The 19,281-nt window shown below is 33.3% G+C and overlaps 3 protein-coding genes and 1 pseudogene across 3 annotated transcripts; all 4 read left to right on the top strand.

Moving 5' to 3' along the window:
* The first annotated feature begins 677 nt into the window (after positions 1-677).
* Positions 678-2,554, top strand: LOC140174678 (uncharacterized). Its single transcript, XM_072200167.1, has 5 exons — positions 678-980; positions 1,076-1,381; positions 1,492-1,773; positions 1,849-1,969; positions 2,415-2,554. Exons 1-5 carry the CDS (start codon positions 678-680, stop codon positions 2,552-2,554), a joined length of 1,152 nt encoding a protein of 383 aa, XP_072056268.1.
* A 2,734-nt stretch (positions 2,555-5,288) lies between these two features.
* On the top strand, positions 5,289-5,945 carry LOC140174677 (serine acetyltransferase 3, mitochondrial-like; annotated as a pseudogene).
* Positions 5,946-10,113: 4,168 nt separating this feature from the next.
* LOC112706452 (uncharacterized) lies at positions 10,114-13,116 on the top strand. Its single transcript, XM_025757760.3, has 3 exons — positions 10,114-11,319; positions 11,694-12,448; positions 12,777-13,116. Exons 1-3 carry the CDS (start codon positions 10,268-10,270, stop codon positions 12,893-12,895), a joined length of 1,926 nt encoding a protein of 641 aa, XP_025613545.1. The 5' UTR covers positions 10,114-10,267; the 3' UTR covers positions 12,896-13,116.
* Positions 13,117-17,822: 4,706 nt separating this feature from the next.
* On the top strand, positions 17,823-19,241 carry LOC112706451 (protein TRIGALACTOSYLDIACYLGLYCEROL 5, chloroplastic). The gene is made up of 4 exons (XM_029288385.2): positions 17,823-17,967; positions 18,069-18,113; positions 18,321-18,353; positions 18,731-19,241. Exons 1-4 carry the CDS (start codon positions 17,928-17,930, stop codon positions 18,901-18,903), a joined length of 291 nt encoding a protein of 96 aa, XP_029144218.1. The 5' UTR covers positions 17,823-17,927; the 3' UTR covers positions 18,904-19,241.
* Positions 19,242-19,281: the final 40 nt, after the last annotated feature.

Here is a 19,281-nt window from a genome sequence, read left to right as displayed (position 1 = left end):
CCTTTTATGCCTTCCAAGTGTTTGATGAAATGCTTGGTTGGATTCTAGAGTAGAGTTTTATGTTCTTGGCTAACTTAGGAACTTTTGAGTTACTAATGTCCAAGTAATTGATGATTGGGATCCATTGACTCTAGTTCTCACTAATTGAATTAGTGGAGAGTTAGGACTTATGGACTAGGATTGATATAGCTCATTTGACTTTTCTTTACTACTAGTTAGAGAATGATTTAATGAGATTAATCCTTGCCAATTCTCATATTGTGGTTAGTGATTAGGATAGAGATCCTTGACCACCAACCCTTGCCAAGACCTTTTTAGGCCTTAGTTTACTTTCTTGCCATTTATCTTTCATGTTTCTTATTAAAACCCCAAAAATAACTCACAACCAATAACAAAACACTTAATTACAATTCCTAGGGAGAACGACCCGAGGTTTGAATACTTCGGTTATTAATTTTAGGGGTTTGTTACTTGTGACAAACAATCTTTTGTATGAAAGGATTATTGTTGGTTTAGAAACTATACTTGCAACGAGAATTCATTTGTGAAACTCTAAACCATCAAAAATTCAATCATCACTCAAGGCACAGAAAAAAGAAGCAGTGATTATTAAGCTGAATTTTCAAAAAGCTTATGATAGAGTCAGATGGAGTTTTGTGGATATTGTACTCTAGAAAATGGGGTTTGGCCAAAGGTGGAGGAATTGGGTGAAGGAGTGTGTTACTACGGCCACTATGTCCGTCCTGGTGAATGGGTCACCATCAAAGCTGTTTAACATGGAGAGGGGCCTCAGACAAGAGGATCTACTTTCTCCACTTTTGTTCGTGCTTGTGGTGGATGTGTTGCATCAGATGTTGGGGGAAGCCGTCAGAAACAGGCGCATTGATCCGCTACTAGTTGGCGGGGAGCATATAGAATTGTCGCATCTTCAGTTTGCAGACGATACGATCTTGTTTTGTCCCCCAAAAACAGAGACAGTTGTGAATTATAAGAGCTTTTGTGGTGTTTTGAGTTTATGTCGGGACTGAGCATTAATTTTGAGAAGTCGAATATGATTTCGGTGAATTGTGGGCAGGATTGGGTATATCATGCGTGCGACCTTCTGGGGTGCAAGCAAGCGGTGTTACCAGTGAGGTACCTCGGGATATCCTTAGGTGCGAATCTGAGGCTGGTGAAGACTTGGAAACCAATCATAGATAAGGTGGAAGAGAAGCTTAGCCTTTGGAAAGCGAAGGTTCTAAACAAAGCAGGTAAGCTTGTCCTAATCAAATCGGTGCTGAATAGCCTACCGGTATATTACCTAAGTCTGTACAAGATATCAAAGGCAGTTGCTGATAAGTTGATTGCGCTGCAAAGACGCTTTATGTGGTGTAAGGGGATGGTAAGGATGGTATCCCCTTAGTGAAGTAGGAGTTAGTTCAGGCGCCGAAGAAGGCGGGGGGCTTGGGGGTTGGAGATGCAGTGCTTTGGAACACAGCACTATTGTTTAAGTGGTGGTGGCAATATTCAAAAGAGGATTGCCCCTTGTGGAAGAAGATTGTGTGTTCGTGTAACAACCTGAACCCTGCTGTAATGCTGGTAAATCAGCAGCTACCGGTTAAAGGAGGGCCATGGAAAGACATATGTCAGTTAAATATCAAAGATCAACGGATAAAAGAAAAGATGGTGACTAGCTTGGCGATGGAAGTAGGAAATGGCCGAAGCACCCTGTTTTGGGAAGATAACTGGTTACAAGCTGGGCCTCTGAAAGCGTCACTTCCAAGGCTCTACTCTGTATCAAACCAATAAAGAACTATGATAGGAGATTGCGGCTTCTGGGATGGCTTCGAGTGGATATGAAATTTTCAGTGGAGGAGGGAGTTATTCCAATGGGAGTTGGAACTCGTCCATCAGCTGCATGAGAGGCTAAGGCAGGTGAAGTTGTCAAATGGTAGCGAGGATAAGGTGGTTTGGAAGTTTGATAGTAAAGGTATTTTCTTTACGAACTCTTTTATGAAGATCCTGCAATCGGAGTCTCTGTGAGATGAGATAACGAGTTACAGTTTCACAAAGGCCATTTGGAGAGGAGTGGTACCTCCGCGAATTAAGCTTTTTGGGTGGTTTGTACTTGTTGGTAGAGTTAATACCAATGACATATTGAGTAGATTAGGCATGATCATTCACAGTGATATTATTTGTGTACTATGTAAAAAGGAGGTGGAATCTGTCTAGCATTTATTTCTACTTTGTGAAGTAACATGACAAGTGTGGTGCAGTTGGTTGAGCTCCATTGGTTAAGTTTGGGCTATTCCTGGAACTATAAGAGAACTGTTTAAAAGGTGGATTGGCATGCACAAGCGAAAACATGAGCAGAAGTTGTGGCTGACTGGGTTCTTTGTAGTGATTTGGAACATCTGGTTGAAACGTAATGCTAGGATTTTCAAGAATGAAGAATCAGGTGTTGAGATCTTACAAAGGAGGACAATTCAAAGCTATACAGATTGGACTGGCAATGATTCTTGTGGTGGTTGTTGACATGGCGAGATATGACAGGCGTGATGTTTTCCTTTTGTAGCACTTTTGTTTGGCTTTGCTCCACTATGTTATGTTAAACTTCTTTGATTTCAATATATATAACCTTACTCTTAGTCGCATTTAAAAACAGCGAAGATATTGTTTACTCCACTAGTCAAATTGTATCTCTTTCAATGATTATGAAAAGGAAGCTTGATTTTGAGTTATTGAATTCATTGGGGTCTTCTCTCCCGGTCAGATTATTGGAACATCAGTCTCACATTTTTATTAGTCTTTCCCTTGTGCCCTGCTTACGCAATTACATGTGTGGGTAGTTGGTTGGTACATGCAAACCATCTGAATAATAAATTAATAATCAAATCAAACCAAGGTTCTAAAAACTGGACCGGACCGGCCGGTTCGACTGCGAACCGGTGATAAACTCCATTTTTAGGATTTATCTTGTATTGAATTTAGAGTATTTTGATAACCTTTTCTCGCATTTAGCCTATGAATTGGCATGGTTTTGTAATCTTTCCCGTATTTGTGCTTAAGTGTAAAAACATGCTTTTAAGCCTTTAATTTGATAATTTTAATTCATCCTTGATTCCATAAGATGCCTTGATGTGTTTGCTAGTAATCTCAGGTTGAAATAGGCTAGGCATGGATCAAAGGAAGCAAGGAAGGAAGCATGCAAGTGGAGAGAAGCACAAAAAGCCAAAGAATTGATCTCGGCCAAGCACGCGTACGCGCACAAGGCGCTCGCGCGCACATCGCAGAATTAGCCAGGGACGCGCACGCGTACCGTGCGCGCATGGGTCGTAGTCCGCACGTGATTCTGTTATTGCAACACGTGCCTGGCGATTTTGGAAGGTTTCAGCAACCAACTTTGGCGCCAAAATGCATATAAGAGCCAATGATTGAAGGGGATTGACACACATTCACATCCATAGACTCATTTTACAAGTTTTCTTAGATATTTTTAGTTAGTTACATTTGTAGAGAGAGAAACTCCAACCTCTCTCTAGGATTCATCTTCATTTTCTCAATTCTCAACCATTCCTTGGTGAGATCTATTGCAACTCTCACTTTACTTTGTTCATGTTGTAGATCATCTTTTCTAATCTCAATTAGTGTTTGTAATTGTTCAATTCTCATAGATCTATACAAGTTCAAACTATTCTAACTACCCATTCTTCACTTTTTCTTACATACTCATGCATTCTTATTTCTTGATTCATAACACTTATGCATTGATTCCTTTTTATTGACTTCACTTTTGGGCATTTTGTCCCCTTTTATTATTTTTTCTTTCTTCTCTTTTTTTTTCTTTATTTTTCTATATACATTTTTTTCTTTTCGTTTCTTTTTTTTTCTTTTTCACTTTTATTTCTTTTCTTTTCATTTTTTTTTCAAACTATACACAAGGACATCGATGCATAAGGTCTATACATTCAATCAATACATGAATATGTTCCCAATTTTAAAATATGAAAGTGTACTACCCCTTTTATCCCATCCAATGTTCCTAAACCTCACAACTTTGAATAATGAGCACTCTCACTAGCCTAGGCTAATCAAAGATCTAAACAAGGACTTTTCATTGGTTTTCCGCCTTGGCTTGTAATGTGCTAAATTGAGAATAAGTTGGTTAAGCATAGGCTCAAAATTGGCTAACAATGGAGAGTAAAAGGTTGGCTATTTGGGTAAGTGGCTAATGAAATAATGGCCTCAATCATACAAATACATGAATACAAGAGATAAATGGACATATAGAATCAAGCAAATCAAGGATCACAATCATAGAAAGAGAGCAATTTCACACAAGAATGGAAAATAAGTGGTTATAAAATGTAACCACATCAATAGGCTCAAATCTCACAAGCTTGTGTTCCTAATTCAATACATGCTTCACAAAGTATGAATTTCAAGCAAGTTTCAACCGGCGCTATAAACGGTCCAGTCCTCATATGAAAACCATCTAAATAAAAATGGCTTAAGAACCGGCAAACCGGTGACCGGCCGGTTATACTAAACGACGCCGTTTTATAATTTTTAAAAAATAAAAAATAAAAAACGAACCAAACCCGACCCGCTCGTGGAGCACCCCACCCCCTTTCTTCCCCCGACCCCATTCATTCATTCCCCCTTTCTGAATCATCTCCAATGGAGAACCCTAGCCGCCCTGAACCATAGTCCCCTATCGCCATCCTTCGTCCCCTGGTGTCGCCATCCTCAGCCCCAGTAACCCTCCAATCTCCATCGTCGCCTTCGCCTGGTTCCTGCCCAGTAGCCTTCCATCTCCATCCTCTACTCGTCTTCTCAACACCAGCACCGCAGCACGTAGTCAACACCGGTAGCCCTCCATCTCCATCGCGCGGTCCTCAACAATCAACACTCAGCACCGGTAGCGTTCCATCGACCCCAGGTGAGTGACTCGTCCTCTGCTCATCTTCTTTGTTCTTCGCCTCTGCTCATGTTCTTCTATTGACCCCGGTAGAAACCTTGCATGAAATTGATACTCTGTGAAGTGTGAACTTCCTCTGTGAAGTGTGAACTGTGGCTGTGGCTGGTCAATTTAATCTCTGTGGACTGTGAACTGTGGCTGTGAACTTATGTTGTTGAAATTATGTTGTTGAAATGGATTTGTTATGTTGCTGGCCTGCTGCTGCCATTTTTTAATTTTTTAGTATGATGTTTCTGAATTTTTGTTGAAATAGTTATTGATTTGAAGGTTAGGGTGATTATTTGTTCTGGAACTGAGTCTGCTGTAGGCAGAATTGTTGTAGCCAGAATTGTTAATGTTCATTGTGTAGGCAGAATTGTTAATGTTCATTGTTGTGGCTGTTTTTAATTTCATATATGTTTTATTAAGCAGTGCAAGCCTTCCAAGTAACACACTCTTTGATCTTTTTGTTGGGATCTTGAAATCTGACCAAGAAATCATGGATTCTGTGAAGGATGATCTCAAAGCAGTTAAGGAAAGAGACCCTGCTTGCATAAGCCATGTGCATTGCTTCTTGAACTTCAAAGGCTTCTTAGCATGCCAATCTCATAGAGTTGCTCATAAGCTATGGCTTCAAGGAAGAAAAGTCTTGGCAGTTATGATCCAGAACTGAGTTTCCGAGATTTTCGCGGTTGGTATTCATCCCGGTGCTAAGATTGGAAACGGGATTCTGCTTGATCATGTACCTGGATTAGTGGTTGGTGAAATTGCAGTGATTGGTAACAATGTGTCAATTTTGCATAGTATGACTTTGGGTGGAACTGGTAAAGCTTTTGGTGATAGGCATCCAAAGATTGGTGATGGGGTTTTGATTGGTGCAGGGACTTGTATTTTGGGGAATATTAAGGTTGGTGAATATGCTAAGATTGGTGCTGGTTCTGTGGTGATTAAGGATGTTCCTCCTAGGACTACTGTTGTTAGTGATTTTGTTATGCTGCTGTTTTGAATTAATTTAAACTATTTTGAATTAATTTAGGAGTGATTAATGATTATTTCTAGTTGTATTGTTGCTGTTTGTACCATTGCTCTTTTCACTATTTAACTTTGTATTTTGATAAGATCATATGGATTTGGTTGACATTTCATATGTTTTAAATTTGGAAGATATTTAAGATTTATATTAGACTATAATTATATTTTATGATGTTTATATATAATTTATTTATTATTTTATTCAGAAACAGTTTTTCCGGTTGAACCACCGGTTGAACTGGTTAGACCAATAAACCAATGAACCAGTAGCTAAAGCGGTTTAATGACCGGTCCGGTTTTTCGAACCTTGAATCAAACACTTGATTTCTTCCATTTAAAAAAAAAAAATCAACAATGAGGCGATTAGCAATGGGTTTCTTCAATGCATGAGCATATACATTTAGACCCTGTTTATTTTTATTTTTTTAAGATTAGAAATTAAAAAATTAAGATTTAATATTATATTTGGTATTAAAAATTAAAATTAAATTTTATTTAAAATATAAAATTTTTATTTGTTTAATACTTTCAAAAAATAAGACACAAGAATTGAATTTTTTAAAAATAAAGACTAAAATTTTAATAATATTTATTTTAAAAATACTCTTACTAAATTTGGGATTTTTTTAAATAAATAAAATAAATATTATAATTATTGATATAGGTATTTTGTAAAAAAATTATATTTTTGTTATATTAAGCCTTATCTCGATCACAATGTAAACGAGATAAGTATAGTCAAGTGATAAAATATATATTCATCTTTATGTATCACGTTTTGTTTACGGTATAAATAGGATCTTGCTATACTTATCTTGTTTACACTGTAGATGAGATAAGTAACGTTAGCACTTGTAAATACAACTCGTTGATGGCCGCCTTACCCCATTTTTGACCCACATTTTTCACATTCCTCTCTATCTTAGTCCATTTTATTGATCCTTTGCACGTAATCCTAATATTAATCGCCTGAACGCTAGTTGGCACATTGCGAGAGTCATCGATTTTAAAGTTGGTATTATCTTTTATAGTTTAAATTAAGAATTGCTTGGGATTGTATTAGTGAATGGACAGAATAGATTGAAAGATGTTTAGGTAACACATAGTATGTTAGTTGACAAATATGAATTATGACATTTATAAGCATTTAAGTTTAATCATAGTGAAGTTGTTATTCATATAGATGGATAAATAACTACTTAGTTTGAGTTGATTCATTGATTTAAAGGTTTTAGTGGTTACTTTTATTGTTTGAATTTGGGAAGGAATTTTAGGTATTTTTTTATATATATCATGTTCTGATATTTATGAGTTGCACATTATATTTTTTAGAATAGTTTTGAACATGTTAGAAAAGTTAGTTTGAAGTTTTGTATTTATAAAATTTTTATTTTTAAACAGAGGCCTTGCCTTTTATTGCCTAGGCGAGTTAGTCATATACTTACACTCTTGGACGCCATCGTCTCTTACCTGAGGGAAGCTGGGTTTGGGACTCAAAGATTTTGTCTTTGCATTGACCACTCCCTGATCACTGTATTCGTGGAGTGGTAGCGTTCAGAGACCCACACTTTTCACCTACCATGGGTTGAGTGCACCATCACCCTATAGGATATTGCGTACTACCTTGGGTTATGCACAAAGGGATCGAGAGCTAGTAGGTGGGTGCCTGCGTGACTTTCAGGCCTCGCACCAACGGCCGACATGGGAGAACATGGAGGAGTTCCTAAGTGCCAGACCGCCCCTTCCAGCGCAATAGGATGCACAGAGAAAGGAATTGTTCAGCATTAAGATGACATGGCTCAGGAACCAAGCCTGGCAAATGCCAGCAACCACCGAGCCGGCCACCTTCTGGCAGTACACTAGATGCTATATCATACTACTAATCAGTGGATACCCAATGATTGACAAGTCCAACAATCAGGCGCACATTAGGTAGTTGTCATTATTGGTGGACTTTGAGAGGTGCAACGGTCTTTTGTGGAGGTCCGCTGTACTTGCATAGACGTACTATTCCTTGTGTCATATTAGATCACAGAACTCAAGGTTAAAAGCAAAAATAAAAAGAGATCAAGATTCAACCACTATTTTCTTAGCAATTGATAACCATCTATTTCTATTGGTTTTTGCTTCATATTAGATAAATTGGTCTTGTTCATTTGGCATATCCAACAAAAGCAAATGTTAGGGACAAGGTACTTTTTAAGAACAAATTTGTTTGATACAAAATTTTCTAGGGATTAAATTACTTTACTCTAATTTTTGTGAATTCACTTGTAACTTGTCAATAGTAATGAAGTGCGATCCTTTTTAATGTAAAAATCGCATATGATAAAGCTAAACATAATGGGTGTTATACAAAGTACAAACACATTTTAAGGCACCTAAACCAAAGTTTGGCCATTGCAAACTACAACATATAAAAAGATTTAATCTTTCCAAGAAAAATGTACAGAGTAAATCTTCCTTTTTCTTCTTTGGTCGTTTTCCGCAAGTTTTGAAAGAGGGTGACTAGTAAAAAAGTAGTAACATGGAATATTTATATTGTGCTAAACTCATGAAAACTCCATAGGCTTTGAAACATGCATGGCCCATCTGTTTATGGCTGATGAATTGGTCATCTGATCACTATAGCTGCACTATCTCAACCACTATATGACAATATCTTTGTCGGTTATTAATGATTTGTATGAATGAATAATAGATGAGATTTCTTCATATAGTTAAAAATGTCATAACCAAGAAACAGTGAAAGACAGAAGCAACTTTTCCAGTTTATTATCTCGGATATATGCTTGATTTGCCTATTGTTAGAAGCAGTCATAAAAAAAAGTTTAAGGGCAGCAACTTTTGTGTTTTCTGCCCAACATTTAACCATCAAAAGAAAAGTTTGTAATTTCTTATCATTGGATGTAATCTCACACTATTAAAAATAATGGAGGCAGAATTTTCTTATGTTAAGTATATAGAGTTTTTTACTGCAACATCTTGTTATGTTCTTTTCTTTAAGCAAAATGTTGGAGTCTAAAATGTGGATTTCATATTTAAAAGCCAACTTTATCACAATAGATCTGAACCCTTAGATTCAGGGGGCGGAGCCACATAATGGCAAAGGAGTAATGACCTTCTAATTTTAATTTTTTACATGTAAATTATAAGTAAATTTCAGTTTAATGTTTTTTAAAATTTTATTTTAATTTTATTTTATTATATAAATATTTTTTGTCATCCTCTAATATTTCATCTGATTTTTAGATTTAAGATGCCTCTAAATTAAACACCAAATAGGAACAAGCAATTAGGATGACCAAGGAGGGACCATGTGGATTTTGGCAAAACATGCTCAATTCCCGCATAGTTTGATGTGCTGAGGTAACAGATCTAGTCTTCGCCATCATGAGCATAGAACTTATTTCATGCCAATGCTACAAACAAAAACAAGCTATTAATAAAATGCTTGCCTCAATCATTTTGGCACAGTTCATTGAATATTACAAGCATGTCTGCAATAATCTTCTTCATATACAGATAATATCTAAGAAACCCCTCCTTTTTATGCTTTCCACCTATATATGGCAGCCGCATATTCTTGAGACCATAACCACTTGTACTTAGTTATGTTTTATAATTCATATTCTTATATATGTTTTTATTTGAAGTTGCAGGTTTAGCAATATCTGTTGGGAGTTGGGACCACATTTTTGCTACTGATTTGAACGGGATTGTTTTCCCATTTATGGATGTGGTCCCTAATTATCTTTGCTTAGTTACTTCTCTTCTCAATTCATTATTACATCTTGTAGTCTTGTGTGGGCTAAAGGGTAGGTGGAATCCCATGATATAGTTTCAGTTTAATTGCATTTTCTACACTTTTTACCTTAAACAAGGGCTTTATAGCACTAGCACTAGACTTGTTGACAAATGAACCTCTAGAAATGCATAGAAAAATAGAAAGTTTTGTTGCAGAATAAGCCTACATACAATGTGTGCAATATTATTATATCCTAGTCTTGAAATTTTGTTGCTTACCTGATCTTTTTGTCCCCTATGAATAATGAACACTTGAATATTCGTTTGAAGAATAATTTACTTTCTTCAACATTACGTCAATTATTAAAAGAAGGGTATCAAATAGTAATGATGACATGCCAAAAATCATTATGAATGAGTATCTGGTAAAATTTTCTCAACATAAAAACTGAATTATTCGATTATGAAAGCCTTCTATTTATGCGCCACTAGTGTAATATTCCTTTTCTTCCATCAACTTTCCAAACCATAATCCCCATTATTGACCTGATGAAGAAAAAAAGAGTGGTACTTGTAACCAAAACTCCTTACAACACCAGCGAGGACATGATGAGTGAGGAGTCTCACCAAGACCAAGAAGTTTGCCTCAAGCCTTGGTGTTTCTTTTGCAGCATGAGAGAACCAGATGCATCTCTTAGAAGAGTTGGAATCTCCAACTACTTCAAAGAGATGCCTCTATGTGAGGATAAAGAAGATTATGATCAATATGTGTTGGTGCTGAGTGAACTATGGCACATTGCCATGACTCAATCCAACGACCCTGAGTTCCCTTCCCTTGGCATATTCAAGTGCATGGCTAATCTAATCAACAAAGCTATAAACGACAAAACCTGGCTTCTCACAAATCAAAACATATACATACCCTACTATGCTGCTCATATCATTGGATCTTACACCATGAACAAGGAAGAGTTTGCACAAATAGCTGTGCAATCAGGTGTTATACCTCCATTGTTAGAGCTTCTGAGGGGGAAAATCAGTTGGGTTGAACAAAGGGTTGCGGTTCGAGCATTAGGGCACTTGGCCAGTTATGAAAGCACATTCGATTCGGTATCGGAGTATGAACAAGAAGTGGTGAAAGTGACATTGAATCTAGCTTGTACTTGCTTGGAAGTGGTGTATTCTGAGTTTGTAGGAGTGAAGAAGAAGAAGAGGGTAGAGTACCACAGGAACTTGCTTACAAGAGGTGTTGGTGATTTGGAGATGGAGAACCGAAAAGCTGAGGAATGGGGTAGCCAACTTCAGTGTTGGTGTATTCATCTTCTCAACTGTTTTGCTTTCAAAGAAAGATGTCTGAATCTGATTTGTCAGAAGGAATTCTTGAAAGAACTTTGCCACATGTGGGGTGGGTTGGTGAATCACACGTCACCAGGTGGTGTTGGACTCCTTCGAATCCTGTGTTACAGTAAATTTGGAAGGAAAATCATTGCTGAGATCCCAAAAGTAATCATCAATCTCGGTAACATTTCAAGATCTTCGGATGATTGGCAGTATATGGGGATTGATTGTCTTCTACTTCTTCTCAAGGACTCGGATACAAGGTAGATGCTACAAAATTTACAAAATTTAAATATGAAAGTGAGATGAATGATATATTTTAATATGGTAATTTTTTATAATTTTTGATGTTTTTTAAAATTATGAGAAGTACACAAATTGGATTTAAATTCTTCAATTTGTGTTTAAAAAATAAAAAAATTAAAGTATACAAATAGGAATATCTGACAAAAATAAAAAAATTCAAGCACACAAATTAAACGGTCCAATTTTTGCTTCTAACATCACCGTAAAGCATTCATACATTTTATAACTGCGTCTTACACCATTTCTCCTTTCATGTCTAAATTAAAAAGTGCAAGATACTACACACTGTCTATCTGTTTTATATATTCATATTTGTATTTGTACAATCCAGGTTCAAGGTTATTGATATTGCTGCTTCGTACCTTGTTGATTTGGTTGAACTTAAAACTCTTGGAGATAAATCAAACGTGGGTGAAACCATCACAAAAGTGCTGCTACTTGAGGAACATAAATTACACAACAACAGGGACTTGCAACAAGTGCTGAATTTGAAGGTGTATAGGAGGAAGAAAGAGAAGGCATTGTGGGAAGAGAAATTAGAGGAAAGAAGGGTTTTGGTTGGTTTGATAAAGCAAGAAGCGAATGACAAGTTGAGGTTGGGAAAAGTAGAAGAAGCTTTGGTGAAGTACAATGAAGCACTTGAAGTTTGTCCATTGAAGTTGAGAAAGGAGAGAATGGTGCTTTATAGTAACAAAGCACAGTGCAATCTTGTGCTTAAGAATCCAGAAAGTGCAATCAGTGATTCAACGAGAGCGCTTTGCCTTTCGAACCCAGCGAACACGCACAGGAAAAGCCTCTGGAGAAGGTCACAGGCTTATGACATGAAAGGCATGGCGAGGGAGAGCCTTTTGGACTGCATAGTCTTCATGAAGAAGCAGCATCAGCAGAGGAGTCTCAAGATTCCTTACCATGCAGCGCGCATGATCTGCAAACACATGGATGCCACGTGGCTCTTTGCTGCTGCACGCTCGTCAAGGCTAATAAGAGTGATGAAAAAGAAAAAAAATCATCACTCTAATCATGAAAATGAAGCCAACAACTGTGAAGTGAACTTCCATGATCGTAATAGCGGTGGTCTCATGCCTGGTAATAATTAATTAATTATTTTTAGGAGAAAATTCAAAGTACAGTTAATTTAATGTGAAATTGATAATTAAAAATAATTAAATAATTTAAATAATTTGACTAAATTTAATTCATACAAAATTGACTATACCTGAATTTTTATCTTATTTTTATATACATATAACTCTTTCATTTGTTAATTTAATTGTAATATACCTTTTAGTTTCAAAATAATTATTGTAAATTGGATAAAATAATATAATATATATGTTATATTAATTATAACAGGAGGTAATATTCTTCCAATTACTTTTGAATGTTACTAATAGTCTAATAATAACTTTTTCAGGATTGTCCACCATTAATGGAGAACCTTTTGCGGCGAAAGAAGTGAGTAGGAGAAAGGTGCAGAGGACACGGAGGAGAATTAAAAAAGCTAATATTGCAGCAGCTCAGCCAATAATGTAGTTGATACTGGCTTGTTAGCAAATATATGAATCCTTTTATGCGTATTCTGTCAGTGAGGAAGGTTTATGAGATTGATCAGCTAAGTGCTAGAATAGTAGAACGTGTACTTTACATGTTTAAAATGTCAAATGGAGATAGAAAAATCAAACACTAATATCTCAAATCATTCTAAAGAATTTTTAGTCGCATAATTAAATTTTTAACAAAATTTAATTATTAAATTAGTCTTTAATTTTTAATTTTATTAGACATATTAATTATTGACATTATTTAATAAAAGATATAAGAATAAATTATTGTTTTTGTCCTCAACTTTTAGGGTAAGTCCCAAAATTGTCCCTAATGTTTCAATGTCCTATTTAACTCACTAATATTTCAAAATTGACTACTCAATGTTGTCCTATCGTTAGGGATCCGTTAACAGAATTGACGACGGAACAAAATTGTGATGATTTTGAAACATTCAAGACTCAAATAAGACGAAAACGTCAGGAACAAAAATGATACATAAAAATAAATTTTAATTTAATTTTATCTTTCAATAATATTAATTTTTTACTGTACATAGTATTCAATTATTTTTTAATTACATCTAAATAAATTATACTTAATCACGTTACTTTTATTTTAAATAAATTTATTTTTTATAATTTTAAAAAATTTTGATACATTAGAGATAATATATATATATATATATATATATATATATATATATATATATATATATATATATATATATATATATTGCAAGTTTATATACTAATCATTCTATAAACATTGCATGATAACTAAAAATATTTAAGAGTAAAATTATATAAAAAAATTAATTTATTTAAAATAAAAGTAATATGATTAATTGTAATTTACTTAGATGTGATTAAAAAATAATTGAATACTATGTATAGTAAAAAATTGATATTATTGAAGGATAAAATTAAAATTTATTTCTATGTATCATTTTTGTCTCCAACGTTTTCGTCCTATTTAAGTCCCTAACGTTTCAAAATCATCTCAATTTTGTCTCACCGTCAATTACATTGAGTCAGTTTTGAAATGTTAGGGATTTAAATAGGACGATTAAAACGTTAGGGACAACTTTGGGATTTACTCCAAACATTAAGAACAAAAACAATACTTTACTCAATATATAATATTCTTCAAAAAAATTTAAATTTTCTAAATTAAATTTTTATATAAATAAATAATTTAATATAAAAATTAATTTATTTAATAAAATAAAAATTTAGAGACTAATTTGATAATAATTTTTTTAGGAGTGATTTATGGTATTACTTAAAATCAATTTATAAAAGAATTGACCCATGAACTCGTAGGAAATTGATGAAGGCAGGAACACATATCCATTTTGGTATAATATATTTTAAATAGGTATTTATATTATTATATTTATTGTCTTAAATAATAGTCTAAGTTGTTTAGTATGTTAAATAATGTTCATAATATTTTATATTTTAAATTCATTAATTTATTTATATTAAAAAAAAATTATACAATAAATTATATGTTATAAAAATTAGTTAATTTATATATAAATTAATTATATGATCATCACAAAAAAATAAAAAAATTATTCATCATATATAATAATTTTTTATATATATAATGTCATATATATTAAAATGATTTATTTTAATTATGTAAGTGATTATTATTATTTTTATTTTTTATTACATTAATAAATAATATTTAAATCCAAAAGAGACAAGAAAAAGATAATTAAAATTTTTTTATTTAAATTAAAAAATTTCTTGTAAGTATGTCTAATTTTATATATACAAAATATTATAATATTTAATAGCATAGTATTTATTATAGTAATGTCTTAAAATATTAATCCAAGATATATTGTGGTTCAATAAAATCCACAAGCAAGTAAGATCAACTTAAATTCATTTTTAGGGTCTTAAATCTAACTTAGGTTTATTATTTGAAGGTCCAATGCAAATAAAATTTATGTGTCTCTTCTCAAATTGGCTCAAATTTAATCTCTGTTGCTAATTAGAGATAGTAATGAGTACTCTGGAGACATGAACTCGATTTTTCCATTGCATGCGACAACTAATCAAGAAAAAAGGGAAGAAAACCTAAGCAAGAGAGATGACAGTAATCACTGCAATAGGAGCTGAATATGCAACAGCAATCCAAGAGCATATACATTCTTTTTAAGAAGTCCATTTTATCAAAATTTCAAACTTCTATGACTCAACTCTTTAATGTTTTTTTATTTATTTCTTACATGTTTATACTATTTAGGCTGAATATCCTTACCCTTTGTTATTAGAAAGAAAAATTCAAAAAGTAGTTTAAAAAAATGTCCCCGAATTTTCTTTTCATTTTCTCACAAGTTTTTATTAATTATTTCCTTAAGAAATATAATGGATTATGAAAATATAAAAAAATAATAAAAAAATATAATAACCATAAAATAATCAATTCAATATAATTCAATATAATTCATAACTTATTCATTATGAAAATAATATTAAAAAAATACAAAAACATCTTCCAACATAATTTTTTGCTGACGAAATTAAACGACGTAATGACGGATTTAAAAAACAGAAAAAATAAGTTATATATATATATATATATATATATATATACACACACATATAGAGAGAGAGTCTAGAAAAAAAAAGAATTTGAATTTGAGGCATGAATTAAGATTATTAAATCAAGAAATTAATTTATGTATATATAAATTAGGATAAATTTAATTTTATATTTGCATAAATTTAACTGGTTCTATGGGGCGACTATTTATGTCCCCGTTTATTTCATGTAGCTAAAGTCTTCACCTGTCAAATTTTACGGTTTCTATTTAGTCTTAAATTGTGAGTAACATATTTTAATAGATATATACATCAACTCTATTGTTAACATTTGTTGATTTGTGACATAAAGTTATTTTAACTATTTAGTAAATTCTCAATACAAAAATTCAAGTTATATTTTTCTCATAAATTTATATATATCTTTATTATAATAATATTAATTGAAAATAAATAATTAATTACTTGAAGAGGTCGCTGATTCGCGGTTTGTGGATTTAATTTTCAGGAACTAGAATTCCTTCATTGGCTGGATCGATAAGACCAGAGCTTTTAAGATTGTGCCTTGAATTCTTCAATATCCATGTATCTTGCTTCTTAAACTTTCAAGTTTCTTGTGTGTGGAATAAATATCTCTGTATCATTCATTGTTCATGCTCTGTTGTTCTGTTTCTCTTTGTAGTAATGTTGTTTGTATTTGGTAGCATAAAAGGTTTTGCAATTTCAAAGAGAAAACCTACAATTGGGGATCACTAGTCAAATGAAAAAGTGAATTGAAAAGTAATTTGGCTCGAATTAAAAAGTTCCAAAGCATAATCTTCTTTCATTTATTTATTTATTTTGGTCTTGCAAATTGCTGCGACAACAGAAGGAACAAGAAATGCAAAGTAGAAACTCATCCTTAGTGCTGAAACTAGTACTTCTTCGATGATTGAAAAGTAGGATATTCCAGTGGTTTTAGATGTATAAAAATTATGAGCCAGATCAATAGCTAGAACCAATGAAACACTTGAATATTGGAACACTTAAAGGTGAAGGAGTTGCTCTGCTACCGATTTGCATGTCATTCTTTGGAGAAGATCCTAATTTCGTTAGTATTTGCATGTCATTCTTTGGAGAAGATCATTGCAATGAGAGTTTGGTTTACATCTTTTATAGTTGAGGAATCACTCTAAAGCTTTCTAACAAAAGTGCACACTGAGTCTTTGACAATATCCTAATGCTCTTTATAGAAAATATATAGTAGGAAAACCATCCCCTCTCGGCTCTCGGTGTCTTGAGAGAGCCAATAAGAAAAATCACCCTTTTGATTTTTTCAATGGTTAAATTTGTTTCCATGATTGCTCTATGCATAGGGTTCATATTTCATATTTGAGTATGTATAATCCCAAAGGATCTTAGCGGGTCCTTCTAGAGAGAGAGAAGAAAAGTTTGCCGTTATTATTTGCAACTTTCTTAATTTGTTTGAACTTTGAAGTTAGGTAATATACTAATACATTAATGTTATTATTTTTTGGTGAATTTTATTCAATCCCCTCTAAAATAAAGGATAAGTTATCTTCATGTGATATATCTAATAATTGTTAGATAAAATAGATTGATTTATCATAGTTAATATTAACTTTTAATTTAACCTAAGTTATGATAATCTAACTAGCTAATTAATCAAGATATAATTTTTTTTTACAATTTATATAAATTACTAGAAAATTTACATTTTATAATTTTAACCATACAATAAAAATTTTTCAAAAAATAAAAAGAATAAATAAAATTTTTAGTGCTTCTTTGAAGTCGAAAACCAATAGAAATTATATTTATGTTATTCCAAGAAAATGTATTACTACATTTTCTGTATCAGATAATTTATTATTTAATATTATTAACTAATTTTTTCATATGTTCATCATATTTATCAATCACCCATACTCACTTTTTCACCAAACACCTACCAAATATACAAAAAAAAAAGTTGATCACCATCGTCTCCTTTTCTTATTTTTTTAACCCCTTTGATTTTGCTGTTATATTATATATGTACATGTAATTCCTTCTCTCTGATTTATCAAAAGAGAGTTTTAGAAAATTTTGATTTTTATAATTTTAAAAAAATTATATCAATTGATTAGGTAATTAAAATTTAGATATTAAAGTTAAATAATTTTATTTAATAATTATTAAATATATTATAAAAAATTATTTATCTTTTATTTTAGAGAAATAGATAGAGTTCACCATTTTTTTTAATCACCGATTAGATGAGTAACTTGCCCTTTTGTTTATGGGCAGGGCCGGAAACCCGACCCGAATGACCTTTTTCTTTTAGGTGCATCGAGTCCAAATGGGCTTTCCATTTTTAGTACATAACGGGCGGGTCGAAAAGAACCATATAGCAGTGATTTGATTTCATTGCTACGGTAGGTGCGGTGCTGTGCTAAGCCGGTAAGAAAGAAAGAAACATGGTCATCACTAATTTCAACGGAGTTGGCGTCGGATTTGGTATGCTACATTTGTCTCTCCGGTTCTTCATGAATTCTTCATTGAATTTACTTTTCACAAATTTCACTCACTCGAGCTGATCTTTATTGTTGCGTTTTCAGGTTTCGGAGTAGGTTGCGGTTTCGGTGTAGGATGGGGTTTCGGAGGTCCTTTCTTTTCACTCTTCCAAAACCTCTGATTTCGCTAATCATTCTTTTAATTTCATGTGCTTTGATCGTAATATTGTTGTAATTTGATTATCTGAGATCCCTTTTTTTTTTGTAATTTTGTCAATTTCAAGTCTCAGTCTGCTATGTCTCTTATTGCACTACTGTCAATTTATCTGATCCGTTTTTTTTTCGTGTATTCATCAGGTATGCCATTGAACTTCTTGGGTCTTGGTGCAGGTATAATTAGTTAATTACCATTTCCCTCTTGCTTTTTTTTCTCGCTTTTTCAGTTTCAGTTTTCATTAGATGGAAATAGCATGCATACCCTTGCTGTTATACAGGTTCCTGTTATAATCTTGTTGCAAATGATGATCCTTCTGGTTCTGGTTATTCATATTATATGACATTGATACAATCAAGTTATGTGACATGGTTTCTGTAATCCTGCCATTGTTCCCAAGAGAAAATTTCATAATGATTTTTTAAGGCATGAACATGGACAGCCTCAAAATTGTAACATTTTGGTTCCAAATTCATGACTTTTAGTTCTTGTGGTATCTGTACTTGGATTGTTCGTTCAATCTTTCAAGAACAATATTATTATTATTGGATAGGTGGAGGCTGTGGCGTTGGAGTAGGACTTGGTTGGGGGTTTGGTACTGCTTATGGTAGCAAGTATCGGTCATCACGGATCACATTTCAGGGAATGGAATTTGACAATAAGGTGGAGAAAGGCAACCCCAATGAGTTATCTAAAGCTAGCACAGAAATAAAAAGTTCTGGGTAGCCTCTGTTTCATTTCGCGTGTGTGCGTTCGCACGTGCTTCCCCGTTCAACTTAGTGTAGAGCTACCTAAAGCTGCTTAGCCATGGTCATCTATGGCATTTGCAATAACAAGAAGCATGTAGAGATTCAATGGTGTCTTAGTTTCGTCCTTTTCTTCCTTTTTGGTCCTTGCATTTCATAAATAGAAAATCATATTTAGTGTTAGTCTGTCTATTGTGTCAATATCAGCTTCTGCAATTCTATTTTGTTTTTGTTTAAGAAAAGCGTGTATTAGTGTTAATGAACCATAAGATATCTTTTTGGTTGGAGTGAAATCAATCTCGACCATTCTTTTGACCATCAGTTAGCTAATATGTGTTTGGTTATCAGTTGAATTTCT

The sequence above is a fragment of the Arachis hypogaea genome, chromosome 8 (genome assembly GCF_003086295.3).
Source record: "Arachis hypogaea cultivar Tifrunner chromosome 8, arahy.Tifrunner.gnm2.J5K5, whole genome shotgun sequence".
In the NCBI taxonomy this organism is placed as follows: Eukaryota; Viridiplantae; Streptophyta; class Magnoliopsida; order Fabales; family Fabaceae; genus Arachis; species Arachis hypogaea.
Note: the sequence above shows the minus strand (reverse complement) of the source record. Positions and strands in the feature narration are given on the sequence as shown.

Bases quoted from the DNA above. Each gene is read 5' to 3' on its own strand.
- LOC112706451 (XM_029288385.2), top strand. From the start codon at position 17,928: ATGGTCATCACTAATTTCAACGGAGTTGGCGTCGGATTTG. The intron at 17,968-18,068 runs GTATGCTACATT...TTGCGTTTTCAG, and splicing joins CGGAGTTGGCGTCGGATTTG to GTTTCGGAGTAGGTTGCGGT. The intron at 18,354-18,730 runs GTATAATTAGTT...ATTATTGGATAG, and splicing joins CTTCTTGGGTCTTGGTGCAG to GTGGAGGCTGTGGCGTTGGA.
- LOC140174678 (XM_072200167.1), top strand. From the start codon at position 678: ATGGGGTTTGGCCAAAGGTGGAGGAATTGGGTGAAGGAGTGTGTTACT. The intron at 1,774-1,848 runs GTATCAAACCAA...TGAAATTTTCAG, and splicing joins CACTTCCAAGGCTCTACTCT to TGGAGGAGGGAGTTATTCCA. The intron at 1,970-2,414 runs GTATTTTCTTTA...ACGTAATGCTAG, and splicing joins TTGGAAGTTTGATAGTAAAG to GATTTTCAAGAATGAAGAAT.
- LOC112706452 (XM_025757760.3), top strand. From the start codon at position 10,268: ATGAAGAAAAAAAGAGTGGTACTTGTAACCAAAACTCCTTACAACACC. The intron at 11,320-11,693 runs GTAGATGCTACA...TGTACAATCCAG, and splicing joins CTCAAGGACTCGGATACAAG to GTTCAAGGTTATTGATATTG. The intron at 12,449-12,776 runs GTAATAATTAAT...TAACTTTTTCAG, and splicing joins TAGCGGTGGTCTCATGCCTG to GATTGTCCACCATTAATGGA.